This window comes from Pan troglodytes, chromosome X, assembly GCF_028858775.2.
Source record: "Pan troglodytes isolate AG18354 chromosome X, NHGRI_mPanTro3-v2.0_pri, whole genome shotgun sequence".
In the NCBI taxonomy this organism is placed as follows: domain Eukaryota; kingdom Metazoa; phylum Chordata; class Mammalia; order Primates; family Hominidae; genus Pan; species Pan troglodytes.
Window position 1 is genome coordinate 148,204,491 of NC_072421.2, and position 15,297 is coordinate 148,219,787.

The window sequence follows — 15,297 nt, forward strand, 5'->3', positions numbered from 1 at the left end:
TCTCGCACTGTCGCCCAGGCTGGAGTGCAGTGGCAGGATCTCAGCTCACTGCAACCTCTGCCTCCTGGGTTCAAGCGATTCTCCTACCTCAGCCTCCCAAGTAGCTGGGATTATAGGCATGTGCCACCACGCCCGGCTAATTTTTGTATTTTTAGTAGAGATGGGCTTTCGCCACGTTGGCCAGGCTGGTCTTGAACTCCTGACCTCAGGTGATCTGCCCACCTCGGCCTCCCAAAGTGCTAGCTAGGATTACAGGCGTGAGCCACCACGCCCAGCCGATACCACCTCTTAATGTAAGAGTGGCAAGGTTGCACTGCAGAACAGCATGCCACCCTGTAGAGACTGGGGTTCAGGATGCAGATCCAAGATATTGCTGTGGCTGCTGGTTTTGCTGTGAATAATAAACTGTCTTTGTTTTGGATCCAGAGGCTTTATATTTTCTCTCAGAGTGTTAGAGTGTGGTGATCAACTAAATTTTCAGCTTGCTAGTAGGGTAAAATCTTAGATTATAACAGCTTCTGACCTACTACTGTGGAGTACCCTCCTTGGAGTGTGGCTGTGATTTGTGCATGGATTCCTACAGCTGAATGGGGAAGGGAGCTGAGCAGGTAGGGGATTACTTCTCTGGATCATTCATCAAGAGCAATGCTTGGGTGCTCTATTGCTGCACAAAAAATCACCCCAAAACCTAGTGGCTTAAAACCATAATTCATTAGTTTTCAAAAATCTGTGAGTCAATTGTATGATTCATCAGCTTCATGTGGTGTTGGCTAGGCCACCAGAATGACTGAAAGGCTTGAAATGGCCTCACTCACATAGCTGGCAGTTAGTGCTGGCTTCTGGCCATGCTGCCTGGGGAACTCAGCTAGGGCTATTGGCTGAGAGCTTTGGTTCTCTTCCATATGGGCCTCTCCCTGTGGCTGCTCGGGCTTCCTCAGAGTATGGCAGCTGACTTCCAAGAAGGAGTATGCACAGAAACCAAACTGGAAGTTGCAAATCCCCTAAGGGTTAGCCTTGGAAATTATACAGCATCACCTCTGCTACATTCTATTGGTCAAAGGGGTTACAGGGCCAGTCCACATTCAAGGAGAAGGTAAACAGAATCCACCTCTTGATGTATGAGTGGTAAGGTCACCTTGCAAAAGAGTGTGTGGGATGGGGGATATTATTGCAGCAGTCTTTGGAAGCACAATCTATCAAATGGACGTAGATGGGGGACTATACAATAGTATTTCTCCAAGTGCAGCGAGCCCCGCATCAGAATCATGGGAGCATTTGCTGAAAATGCAGACTGGGGCTGATTCTTGCACACTAACATTTGAGATCTGGTGAGCTGCAGAACAAAGCCCAAACTTCTTGGCCTACCACCAGTCCAGATCCTCACTTATCTTGTCTGACTTTATGCTCCAGTAATACTCGATTTCTTGGCATTCTCTTGCACATAATAAGCTATTTAACCTACAGATAGAGTTTGGATGTTTGTGCCGTCCAAATCTCATGTTGAAATGTGAGCCCTAATGTTGGAGTTGGGGCTGAGTAAGAGGTGTCTGGGTTGCAAACTGGATTGTGAACATCCTGAAGGTGGACCCCTCAGGAAAGGCTTTGTGCCCTCCCCGTGGTAATGAGTGAATCCTCGTTCTATGAGTTCATGCAAGAGCTGGTCGTTTGAAAGAGTCTGGTGCCTCCCTCACCTTTCACTTGCTCCTTCTCTCACCATTTGACATGCCTGTTTCCTCTTCGCCTTCCCCCATGATTGTAAGCTTGCTGAGGCCCTTACCAGAAGCAGATGCCAGCACAGTGCTTCTTGTACGGTCTTCAGAACTGTGAGCCAAAATAAACTTCTTTTCTTTATAAATTACCAGGTCTCTGGTATTCCTTTACAGCAAAGCAAAACAGATTAATATACCTACTAATCCACAGCTTTGCCCATAACTGTGCCTTCTGCCTGGAATAACTTGACTCCTTTGCCTCATCAAGGATTTACTCATCTTTAAAGATTCAGTTTTATGTCACCTTTTTGGGGAAGTTTTCCTGACCTCCTCTTCTCCTATGGATTGGGGTAGGTGTTCCACATCCTGTGCAATTGTCCCCATTATAGCACTTGCCAACTTGTAATGTCATTGTTAATTTGTCTGTCCCCTTCACTGGATTGTGAACATCTTAGGCAGGGATATGTCAGATTCATCTCTGTCCTCTAAATCCTAAGTGTACTTAACTGAATTGGAAGTATGACAGTGTCACAGTGAATTCCTCTTTGGCCTAATGTTTCTTAAAGAATATGGTACTTAAAATATGCTTAAAGTTGCACTGTTTTCTTTCTGACAATTCTCAGCACAGCTAAGATGCTTGCAGCTACTTGTAACAAAATACCCAACTAAAAGTGGGTGTCTTAGTGTGCTTAGGCTGCCAAAACAAAATACCATAGACTGGGTGGCTTAAACAACAGAAATTTATTTTCTCACAACTCTGGAGGCTGGAAAGTCCAAGATTAAGTGTCCAGCAGGGACTTAGTAAGGGCTCTGTTCCTGGCTTGCAGATGGCCACCTTCTTGCTGTGTACTCACACGGCCTTTTCTCAGTGTGTGCATGTGAGTGCATGAGATCAAGCTCTCTGGTGACCCTTCTTAAAAAGCACCAGTTCCATCAGACTAGAGCTTGGCCCTCATGACCTAATTGCCTCTCAAAGACCCCATCTCCAAATACCATCACACAGGGAATTAGGGCTTCAACATATGGACTTCAGGGGGATGAAAACATTCAGTCCATAACAGTGGGTTAACCATTTGATTTAATAATTTTAGAAAGCCAGCAACCTGCAGTCGGTGATTCTCCAGTGTGAGATAGGAGCTATTATTGTCTGGGTATCTTCCTTTCCTTCCTCCTAGCCCTCCTCACTCTGTCATCTTCTTACCCCAGGCTCACCTCCTCTTGTGCATAAGATGGCTGTCGGGGCTTCAGGCGTCATATCCTCAAAGTTCAGTTTGAAGTTATTAAGCTGGTGGGGCAGGATGGGTCTGGGATGGGCATGAGTAACTCCCTGTCTGCAGATCTGCCTTTTAACAGTGAGCAAATTGTTCCCTTTATATCTTCTTTTCCAGACCTGGGTCGCAGGCCTCCTGTCTACACCCAGAGCAATCACAGGCAAAGAGGCTTAATCATGAGCCACACACCCACTCCCAACTTAATCAGGGGTGAGGTGAGAGGGGATGAGCTGTTGGATATTCGAACCCAAACAAAATGAGCAAGGAAATAAATCTAGCCCAGAAAGCAAATGTCCTAAATGCCTCACCAAGATATTGGCTTGATTTTCATAGCAGTGATTTTTTAATCAACAGAAGTTAAATGTTACTCTTAACATAAACCATGGGCGGAAGCTCCGAGGGCGGCATCAGAACACTTGGTTGCCCTACAGATGGCAAGGGGGTGGGTTTGTGGCGGGGCGGGGGGGTGCGTATGGAGGGGGAGAGTGGAGGGAAGAATGGGGTGGGGAGGAATTGCTAAAATGCACGGAATTGCTCCTGCTTCAAGATGTCAAGACCGAGGGAGCTTGAGCTGTCCTATACCTTTTCCGGGAAGGACAACTGAGGGGGGAAATCATTTTTGATACTTGAATGTCTTCAAACTTCTTTTTACACCCCACGTCTCTGCAGTCAACCCGGTGTGACTATAGAGTGAAGCACGCTACGCATAATCCGTTTGGGGATTCCGAACCCCAGTGGCTCTGTACGCACCCAGGTCGCTGGAGCAGGAGGTCCCAGATCCCCGCTCTAAGGCTCCGTGGGCGAGCGCCCAGGTGGGGCTGGGCGAGGTGGGGGTTCCCGGCGCCGGCCCCGCGCGCCGCCCTCCCCGCCCCCGCTCCCGCCCCCCGACCCCCGCGCGCGCGGCCTTGTGGGTAACGCGGGGCCGCCAGGTGACAGCTAATGGCGGCGGCCGCCTGAGGCAGGCAGGCGGGCGGGCGGTAGAGCGGGCGGCAGGAGGCAAGCAGCGAAACCTTCCCGGCCGCCGCTCCCGTCCCGACGGCGGCTTCCCCAAGGCGGCAGGACTCGGCGCGCCATGGACAGGCCGGCGGCGGCGGCGGCGGGCTGCGAGGGCGGCGGGGGCCCGAACCCGGGGCCGGCGGGCGGCAGGAGGCCTCCTCGGGCCGCGGGGGGCGCCACCGCCGGCTCCCGGCAGCCCAGCGTGGAGACCCTGGACAGGTAAGCGGGGCCCGGGCTGCCCCGGCCTCCCGCGCCCCGACTCCCGAGGGCCCCGCGCGAGGCCCGCCCGCCCCCTCCCCGCGCGCTGCGCAGGGCCTGGCGGTGGCGGGGTGGGCGGCCCCTCTTCATCCCCTCTGGCCCCTCCTCCCCCCCACCCCCGGAAACCTCAGCGCCCCATCCGGGGGCTGCTGCCCTCGGACCTGCTGCGGGCTGCGCACCTGGCTCACTTCCGCCCCGAGAGCCCCAGCTCCTGGAACCCCGGGAGGGGCTTCGCAGCTGTCAAACCACTTCCCGCGCCGCCACCTGCTGCCCTTGGCGATCGCTTGGCTGCCCCTGCCCAGGCCACCAATCCTGTTGGGAGGGAGATCCCACCCGGGCTCTCCTCTTTTAGCATCACCTTGCCTCGTGTGGTTTTAAGACCCCAATTCTGCTGTGGCTGCTTAGGGTCTTTGATGGGGGGTTGGGAGTGAGGACGGGGAGATGGGACCCCGCGGGCGTGGGAGCTGGTGCAGATCGAGGCAAAAATCTGAGATGGAAAACGTCCAAACTGCTCAGGAGGCAAGAAAACAGAACCATTTACTTTCAGTTCTTCACACTTTGAGGGAACCAGTTTATTGTTTTCATGAACACACAAGCAAGCCTACTGCTTCTGAGGCAGCTGCAGAACTAAGAGAAATCAGTTAGAAACATAAAGTGACCGTGTCGAACTGGGAGGGGCCACCGCCTCCTCCGACGACAAGAGATGGCCTATCGTGTAACCCGGAACATCCAGTTTTCCCACAACTTGGCCATTTCCCTGACACCAGAGTGCACTCAGGCAGCATGCACTGTTGGAATGTAGCTCAGTCAGTTTTACATGCCCATTCCTGCCTGTCTTGGTCATCCCATTGTGCCAAACTTTTGGGAGTTTCCAAAAGCACAGAAACAAGAAACATTCCCTTCACTTTTGTTTCTACCTCAGTGTAATTACAATATATTTTAATAAATTAATCACCCAAGTGGTTAGTGTCACTGAAAACCAGTCACAGCTAAGACAGCACTTGAAATGGTGAGGACTTCACTCATCTGCAAATTTTCAACCACACACGAGGTCTGGGCGATTCAGAGAATAGCACAACACGGCTTTTGCTGCCTTACCATTTTGCTAGGCTTACCATCTAGTGGAGAATACAAACCAACCAACAGTGGAAATCGAATGTGATAAATGAGATAGGTGGTAGAGGCGAACACAGAAGTACTCAGGATGGGCATGCATCAGAATCATTTAAGAAGCCAAAGGAGACCAGAATGTGTCACCCCCAAATATGCCTCATCTTCTGGTTTCCTTCAGAGATTTTGATGATCAGGGAAAGCCTGAGAAAGCTGACATTTGAGTAATGCCCCCAAAGAGGCGAGGGATCCAGCCATACAGATACCTGGGGGTGATAGTATTCTAGTCAGAGGCCTGTGCAAAGCCCCTGAGGTGAATGTGAGCCAAGTGTTCCTAGATCAGCGAGGAGACTAGGTGTCACTAGCAGGGAGGGAGCTAGGGAGAGACAAGTAAGGGATGACGTTAGAGAAGTCACAGAGCCAGATGGTGGAGAGCCTCAGAGGCCATGGGGAGCCACTGGGGACTTTGTGCAGAGGAGTGACATCATCTGTTGTAGATTTCAGTAGGCTCTCCATGGTGCTATGTGGACAATAGAGTGAAAGGGGAAGGAGTTGAAGCAGAGACTGTCAGTAGGAGGCTATTGTAGTAAGCCAAGTGAGATGGTGGCTCAGGCCAGAGTGGAGCGGAGGAGGGGAGAAGTGGTCAGATTCTAGATGTAATTCGAAGACCTGCAGGGTAGAGCCAATGGGGTTTGCTGAAGATTGGTTGGTTGGTATGAGAGAAGAATCTGGGAGAATTCCAAAATTTTAGCTTGTGGGAAAATTGTGTTGCTGAGATGGAGAAGTCTTTCTAAGGTGGAGCAGGGTTAGAAAATAGCAGGCTCTTCGCTCTGGACATATCAATTTTGAGATGCCAATTATATGTCCCAGAATAGATGTCAAAGATATAGTTGGTCTATCTGAGCCTGGAGTTCAGGGTTGTCTGGGCTGGAGATTCAAACTGGGGAGTCATGGGCTTATAGATGAGGCTTAAATTCATGAGGCAGGTGGAATTCACAGAAGAATGATGGAGGTCTGGAAAAGGGAATTGGGCTAGGAATAGGGCTGGGTGGATTTTCAAGATGCTTACCAGGTAAGAGTGACCCGACATGGTGAGCATTCAGATGTGAGGGGAGAGTGCTGGGTGGACTCCAAGGCAAACCTCAGCTTTCTAGCGTGTGGGGGCCGGATAACTGGCTGTGCTGCGCCCTGAGTTAGGAAACACAGGAGCGGAGTAGGTTGCGGGGCTGAGCGGCTGATGCTGGTTTAGACAGGTTGAATTGGCAGCGTCTCTGGGCCAGACTAGTGGACAGGTCTTGTAGGAACATCAGCATTGAGATCAGGAGAGTCCAGGTTGGAGAAACAGAGCTGGGAGCCTCCAGCCTGTAAGTAGTTATTGACACCAGGAGTATAGAGGGCAATTGCACAGACTACAGAGAAGGGATGGGGGAGGAATCATGGCCTCCTTTCTCAGTTCTGTCAGCTCAACAAGCTCAGATTCACACTTATCTTTGAAGAGTGACCTCTAGAATGGAACCTGGCTCTATGGGTGGGACTTGGCCATGTCCCTGGGACTATGGGGCCTTCACTTCTCTTCTGAATACTGTAATTAATAATGAGGAAGCTGTGGTCCTGTAAGAGGATGTGTCTTGCCAAAGATCATGGAGTTAGCTGGTGACAGAAGCAGGACTCATGTCCAGGCCTCCTGTCTGCTAACCCACTGTGCTTCACTGTGTGTAACTACATTGGCCAGGATGCTTCTGGTTGCAGGTGACAGAAACCACAGTTCAATCTAGCTTAAGGCAAATGAGATGCCCTGGCTCACAGAACTGCTCCAGACAGGAGGAGAGATGGCCACAGGCACAGTTGAGGTCAGGATTGCAAACAGTGTTGTCGGGACTCCCCATCTCTCTCTCCCTCTCTCGTTTTTTTCCCCTCACTTTTTAATCGCTGTGAGTTCCTTAAGATGGTAGGGGTGGGGTGGGGTGGGGAGTGGCCTCCAGCAGCTCTGGATACAGATCCATGTATTTCAGGATCCAAGGGGAAAAGTCTGGGATTGGCTGGTCCTAGGTAACTCACCTACAAGTGGGAGCAGGTGGAGGAAGGGGTCAACCTTCTTCTCCGCTTTCCCCCACAGAAGCCTGTGTTGTGGGGAAGGGCAGTTCCCAAAGTAAAGAGGAAGGTCTTTATCAGAAGAAGGGGGAAGGCATGCTGGGCAGGCAGGTGGTAATAGCAGGTCACACTCATGCTCAGCAGTTGGGTTTCTGCAGTTTCTTCCTGTATTTGCAACTGGTGGGTGCTGACAGAAAAAGGCATTATGACAAGAAAAGTATGATATACGCGGGAATGAAAGTGACTTAACCTTTAAAAAGGAAACAAATTTCTCCCTTTTCCCTCCTTCTCCCCCTCAGGTCGAAATTGTGGTATATAGATTCCTGGCATGTGATAGGAATTTCTGCTCATTCAGTATTTTCAACCATACAGATAACCTCTGGTCTGTTTTGATCAGAGACTGCAATTTGGATCACTAGCACAGAACTTCAGTTTTCTTTCTTTTACTAAATTTGGGTCATTTTCCATATTGCCTAGGGATTCCAGGTGTTTCTGTCCTTCAGATATGTGAGTGTGGGTTTAATTAGTGATATGATTTTTTTTTTAAAGGCCTGAAACATTCTTTACAGTGAAAGCTACCTGCAAGGTAAACTTTTGTCAGTGTTTTTAGCCCTCTAGCTTGATTTCTTAGTGTTCTGCCAAATTGTGAGAGGAACCCGGCCTCTGGGGGCAATTGTTAAATCTCTTACTGCGCTAGTTGGCTTATGTGGTCTTTTAGGTCAGGTGAGTACAGCCTGACCACTTGCCAGTCGTGTGACCTTGGGCAAAACTGGACCTTAATTTTTTCATCTGTAAAATGGGTCACTGTGAGGCTGGGCAAGGCTACGTGTGTGAAAATGCTTTGATGCCTCAGAGCTCTGTGGGAGTGAAAGATGACATTTTCTTTGCATTGCTGTGTTTTCATGTAAAGCGGTTGGCTCGCATCTGTGCTGCTGGCTTCAGTGCAGTGAGTCAGTCGCTATTGCTTGTTCCATGTCCTGTTGAGGACAGCCACTTTCTCACAGGACATGTCACCTCTGTGCCTCGATTTTCTCTCCTCAAAGACAAGTCGGCTAGTCCCTGTTCTGCCTTCTCATCACACCATGGTTGTGAGGCTCTGATATAATAAAAACCATTTGTGCTTGTAATCCCAGCACTTTGGGAGGCCAAGGCGGGTGGATCACCTGAGGTCAGGAGTTCAAGACCAGCCTGGCCAACATGGTGAAAACCTGTCTCTACTAAAAATACAAAAATTAGCCAGGCATGGTGGCACACGCCTAAATAATCCTAGCTACTAGGGAGGCTGAGGCAGGAGAATTGCTTGAACCCAGAAGGGCAAAGTTTGCAGTGAGCCGAGATCGCGCCACTGCACTCCAGCCTGGGTGACAGAGCAAGACTCTGTCTCAAAAAAAAAAATAAATAAAAAATAAAAACCATTTGTAAGTTGTCAAAGCACTTATAGAAGTATAAGGTATTGTTAGTACTACACAGAGAACATCATTTTTCTAGGCTGTAATTTATAAATCTCATGTTCAGCTTTACTTTTCTGAGTCACTTTGCTTCACTCAAAAGTACACTATTTTCTAGATTTAAAACTGCCAACATGAAATTGATTGAATGTTTGAAAAGCCTATGCTGTAAGATAAATATTTCACATATTTCTCCAGGCTGGGTGTGGTGGCTCATGCCTGTAATCCTAGCACTTTGGGAGGCTAAGGCGGGTGGATCACTTGAGCCCAGGAATTCGAGACTAGCCTGGGAAACATGGCAAAACCCTGTCTACACGCACACACACACACACACACACACAAAAGCCGGGCCTGGTGGCATGTGCCTGTAGTCCCAGCTACATAGGAGGCTGAGGTGGGAGGATCACTTGAACCTGGGAGGTTGCAGTGAGCTGAGATTGCGCCACTGCACTCCAGCCTGGGTGACAGAGTGAGACCCCATCTCACAAAAAAAAAAAAAAGAAGTATTGCTTCCATATAATTTTAATAGAGTAAAATTCCATTAAATGGTAGAGAATAGTAAGCTTAACTAACACCTAGAATCTTCAACTTTTTTTGAGAAAATTGGGTGATTCATTTAAAATTAACCTGGAATCTAATCTTATTTCCTAGTTGTCAGTCGCTATTTCAGTTCTTACATTAAATGTGAAGGTAACCAAAGAGTCTAGTTAGTTCATCTAAAAAAAGAAGTGTTATCATATTCCTATTCAGTGCTAATTTTTTCACTGAGATCCTATGATATAACGTTTTGTAATCCATGCTATTTTTTTTAGTCCCACAGGATCACATGTTGAATGGTGTAAACAGCTTATAGCTGCTACAATTTCTAGTCAGATTTCAGGTTCAGTGACATCAGAAAATGTGTCCAGAGATTACAAGGTAAGCAACATTGAGTGTTTAATTCATTTTCAGTATGCTAAGTAGCCAAGAAGCTTTGCAGTTTTAATTCAAGTGAGCTGTTGGCCTTTTGATGCAACATGGCCATTTGCTCGAGAATAAGGATGAAAGGTTCTCTGTAGTTAGATCTGAAATGTAGAAGAGAAATTTTACCAGTATCCAGTACATGTAGTCATAGTTTTGTAATTGAAAGGAGAAGCTGTCTTTAGATGACGATGATTCTTTTAAAAATCAAGTTCCATTTTATAATAATAAATGCATATAGCTTCTTTGTTAGTATTGTGAGTTTCAGAAAATATCTTGATGTACAATACTTCCCTAACTTCACAATTTTTTTATTTATGTATTATCTGTGAGTATTCAGCATTAACATGTGATACTAGAATGTATAAAAACCCTTCCAGAATCTCAAAAGAGTATTGTATGGGCAGCCTCATTTTTCAGTCCTTACTGAAGTGAAAATCTCTTTTTGTTCCTTTTAAAAGTTAGATTCCCTGCTTATTCTAAATTTAAGTGATAAGCTCCTTGTCAGCAGAGACTAGGGCAGTTTTACTCACCACTGGCTTCCCAGGCACAATCCTGGAGCATAACAGTTGCTCAATAAATATTGAATCAATTAACAAATCAAAAAAATCGCTTGTTCCAACTTTGTTAAGGCTAAAGACTAACTTTGTTTTAATGTCAATAAACTATTAATAGGTATATTAAATGAAATCACATTTATATTTCAGTACTGATGTTTGCCTAAGTTAAGGTTTCTGTTTATTAGTAGTCATTTTTCCTGCTAGTAAGAGATGATTGATTTTTCACAAGTGTGTGTAAAATGCATTTGGTATCCCAGACTACCATTAGTTAATAGTCTCTCAATATCATGGTCCTTGCCAGACATCAAATCTTACAAATATCAAGAATTACAGTAAAGATCCTAATTAATTCTTAATAGGTACTCCTTGTTTAGGAGCTTTATCTTCAGTTCCTCTTTAGAGCTCATAGGGTAATAACAAGTGCAGAAACAGGCTCAGGAGGCCAATTAATTGAGATTTGGCTATGGTGCTGTCTCTTGCCTCATCCAAACTGGCAGATGCTGTTGATTATGCCTACCAAAGGAAGGCATAGCTGTGGATTAGCAGAAATTGGATAATCTGCCCAGCTAGAAGAGTGACAATGTATTTCTTAATCATTTTTCCTGCTATGTGGTGTTCATGTTTGCCCATAAAAGAGCAGCTGGGGCTCCTGGACCTTAAAACCTGGTCGGGCAAACACACTGTCTCCAGGTGGGAGAAGCATTTGCTGCATCACTGATGCATGAATGGCTGGTCACTGAGCAGCTGCGGATCGCATCAGTTCCAGTTGCCCTATTGCCTGCACCTTAGCTGAGAAACTGCCCGCTGAGTAGAGAGACTTAAGAACCCGTTTTAGCAGAGAATAGCTCTCACACTTCGGGGTGATTTTCTTTATGGACAATTATGAGTTAACTGTAATGTTTTCATTAAGGTTGAATAGTTGGTAGTGTTGTGTGTGTCCTATAAAAGATTGAATGTCGACTGTGTGCATAGCTTTCTAACATTGCATGAATAGATCAGACTGAATCTGTACTTTAACATGAAGCAACTAAGTTTTTTCAATCTTAGTCTATTTACAAATTTTGTGTAGCTGAATTAGCTCATGTTGGAATGGTTGAACAGATGGTATTCAGAAAAAATAAGGCTTTCTTTCTTTTGGAAATTAAATTTTAAGTTCCTACATCAGATCATAGCTAAAGTCTTTGATGAATTATTGTAAGGGGGCATGTTTTATAATTGTCTTTGTTATATTTGCCCTGCAGCCAAATCTGAAAAGTTGGTGTTAAATTTATAACTCAGGGGTTGTTACACTTTCTTCAAGGAGAGTTTTTTTTTTACATAATAAATACATAAAATATTTCTAAACCACAAGGATAATTGTACATGTTCCCTATAAAGTAGTTCTTAAAATCAGGGTAACCAAAATGGGCCTTTGGGACCCCTCTGGCATGGGAGCTATTGCATGGGGTTGACCCTGAAGAGCCAGATAAAGTTCCTTGAGGATTTAAGTTGCAGTCATCAGCTGATATTTGAAATTATCTGTTGTGTAAATGTCTTATTTGAAATACACACTTAATTTGGGGGCTAATTTATTATAGATTAAACTCAACATCAGTAATTAAATGGGAGCAGATGTTTATGTGGAGCAGAATGCTTGGCATCTTATTTGAAATGCTGATTGTCTTCTGAGTTGTAACAGGCTGTCGAGAATGGTTCTGTGTCATCATCATCATCATCATCATCATCATCAACCCTCTAACACATACAGGCTCTGGGGTTTCGTAATGCTTTTTGACATGTCATCCATTTAAGCCTTAAAACAACCTAGTGAATCTGAGTGTGGTGGTCTGTAGTCTCAGCTACTTGGAAGGCTAAGATGGGAGGATCACTTGAGTCCAGGAGTTCAAGGCTGCAGTGTGCTGTGGTCACACTTGTGAAAAGCCAATGCACTCTAGCCTAGACAACATAGAGAGATCTTGCTTCTTTAAAAAAGTCCATTGAGGTAGCTATTATTACAATCATCATTTAATGGATGAGGAAACTGAGGCCTAGAGAGATGAAATGACTTGCTTAGGGTCATACAGTTAGACTTGGGATTTGAACTCAAGTCATCCTATTGAAAAGCTAGAGTGATTTTAAGATTTTGTCCCACCCGCATTCCCATCCACTGCTTTTCAATCTTTTTTTTTCTTCTTTTTCTTCTTCTTCTTTCTTTTTTTTTTTTTTTTTATAGAGATGGGGTCTTACTACGTTTCCCAGGCTGGTCTTGAACTCCTGGGCTCAAGCGATCCTCCCATCTTGGCCTCCCAAAATGCTGGGATTAGAGGTGTGAGCCACCATACCCAGCCTCATCCACTGTTTTTCAAAATGTGACCCTTGGGTCTTCCCAAGACAGCATTCTCTGGAGCACCTGTAAAAATGCAGCTTCCCGGGCTCCATCCCAGATTTACTGAATCAGAGTGTCTGAGGGAGGGAAACAAGTGTCTCATATATTTCTTATGCATGATAAAATCTGAAAACCTAGGCTTCCTGAGTTTCTATCTGTTGAAATTGGTGATGGGACCCTGCATTTCTGGTATATTACTAAGAATCTGAATAATTAGCAACTCAGATATTGGAGAATAATTATTTTATTATTTACTCATATCATAAATTGTCAGTCAGCCCAGGGTCAGCTCATCTAAAGTACAGTAAGAATATCGCTGGTATCACGTGACATGAGTTTAGATGGTATGTCCATGGACGTATTTTAGTAGCTATGTAATTATTTTCTTGTGTATTAGAAAAATCAGCACATCAGGCTTGTGATTTAGTAGATGTTATGGCTTAGAGCAGGCAAAGTATTAAAAAGGAATGGATTTTAAATCAATATAAAGATAAATATAAAATTAGTATGGGCAGTTGGCAGATACAGCAAGCCAAACTTGTTGAGGTGGTATGTGAAATGGCAAGTTTGGCAAGCATTGTCCCAGCTGAAAGAGTAGATAGCTATTATACTGAATTGTGTGGCAGCTAAATTAATAAATGCCTGATTTAATACCGAGTCATCCTGAAGATTGGCCTGTTAATTAAGACTATTAGACAAAATGTAATAAAATATTTGTTTTGCTTGTCCCCCCTCCACTACCAACTCAATTGCTTTCATTTTTACTAGGCTAACAAATGGTAAAAAATCTCTCTTGAATTTGTCAGAAATTTTAAGAACAAAATTTGAATGTAATCTTCTGTAGATTAGATGAAATAATACAGTTACAAATGGAAACATTTTTAGGAACTATTAGTAGAAGTGACATCATTGATCACAGCTTCCATTGTTTGGAAAGTAGGACTAGGTTATGAAAAGAGAACATGATGGAGTAGTACAAACAATATTGGTTAGCTTGTGACCTTGTATAGTCTCTGAGGCTCAGTTTCCTTTTCTGGAAGGATAAAGGGGCTTGGATTAGATTATTCACCTCTAAATGCCTTTCTTGCTAGAACATTATTCAATTGTGTTCAAAAGAATTTGATCTGGGCCAGCTTTATGAAAATTAGGACACTATAGTTTTAATGTGATCATCTTCCTTCCTCTTGCTTCATCATTATCATCAGCTCTTCTCTGTTCTCCTTCCCTCACCCACACACACACAGTAGCTATATCTCTTCTCTAAACATTCTGAAGAAAAATGAGAAAATGGAGATGGCCTTATACTAAGTTTAATCATTAGATGGGATAGTACAGTAATTACATTTGGAGGGAAGTCGAAGGCAGAGTATAGGAAAGACTTCATTATGCTTGAGCTGGGTCTTGGTTAACATTTCTTAAATTGGGCCCTAGTCTATGAAAAGGGAAGCTTTAGCATGAACCTTCAAAATCTACTTCTGTAATCTATAGCCTGGCCTTGTGACTTATAAATCAGAGCTTGCAAACTCAGATGCCTTCATGGAACAGTTCACAAATCTAGGCAGACATGGAGGAGTGCTGTAGAGAACTGGAGAGTACAGAATGCCCACCTAACAGCAATTAAATTTTTTTTAAAAACCATAGGCCTCCAGTTTTGTAACCACTGTAATAGATAGAAGAGTGCTATCCTATCATGGTTTTTGTGGGAAATAATTATTTCTTAAAAATGTTAAGATTTAGACTTCTGTTTCTGGAAAAAATGGAGCAAATGTATTTTCTCTTATTCTTCGTACTAAGTACAACTAAAAACCTTGGACATTATCTGCAAAATAAACATAAGAATACTCTGAAAGGTAGAAAAGGCAGACTAGCTAGGGACCTCAAGACCCAAGGAATGACATGGTTGTGAGTTTCCTGGGTTTGTTTTTGCCACGTATGTCCCAGACTCATTGCTGAAGAAACCAGTGAGTCAGAAATGCCAACAGGCGCAGATAAGAAAAGCCTACTCTGTCTAGCCAGAGGACCAGGAAAGGGGCACCTAGCAAAAAGAAAACACACTAACTACTCTACTCCAGCCAAACACCACAGAAAAAAATTATGACCCCACACCCACCCCACCAACAAAGCCAGTTGGGAGAGCCTGGTTTCCACCCTTGCCAGGCTATAATGAGGCATACCAACTCCCTGCAGTGGTGGTGGTGTCAGGGGAGACCGAGTGAAGAGTCATGAGATTCACTGTCATCTATTGGTAGGCAGGTTGCCCCTTCTACTGTGGTGTCAGTAGAGGCCGTATCAAGGGCAACAATGAGGCACCCCTTTTTCTCTCAGCCAGGGAGGTTTCTATGGAAGCCTAGCTGGGAGCTAGAACTCTCACCCTTGCTCAGCAGTAACGAGGAGCCCTCCACTCTGCAGTGTCAGTGGAGGCTGAGTACGGAACCTGGACTCCTACCCCTACCTAGAAGTAATGAAGTAGTGCCCCTCTTCTGTTGGAGCAGTGTCAGAGAAAGCCAGCTTAAACAGAGGGTTTGAATA

At 45.2% G+C, this 15,297-nt stretch overlaps 1 protein-coding gene across 10 annotated transcripts in view; it reads left to right on the plus strand.

Moving 5' to 3' along the window:
• Positions 1 to 3,896: 3,896 nt before the first annotated feature.
• MTMR1 (myotubularin related protein 1) overlaps positions 3,897 to 15,297 on the plus strand; it is a 71,368-nt gene continuing 59,967 nt past the window's right edge. For all 10 annotated transcript variants that reach the window (XR_010154668.1, XR_010154669.1, XM_063803984.1 and 7 more), the window contains exons 1-2: positions 3,897 to 4,195; positions 9,696 to 9,801. Coding sequence is in view for 8 of the 10 variants with exons in the window: in XM_063803984.1 (XP_063660054.1) it covers positions 4,053 to 4,195; positions 9,696 to 9,801 (249 nt within the window). In the remaining 2 variants the exon portion in view is untranslated. The remainder of the gene's footprint in view (positions 4,196 to 9,695; positions 9,802 to 15,297) is intronic.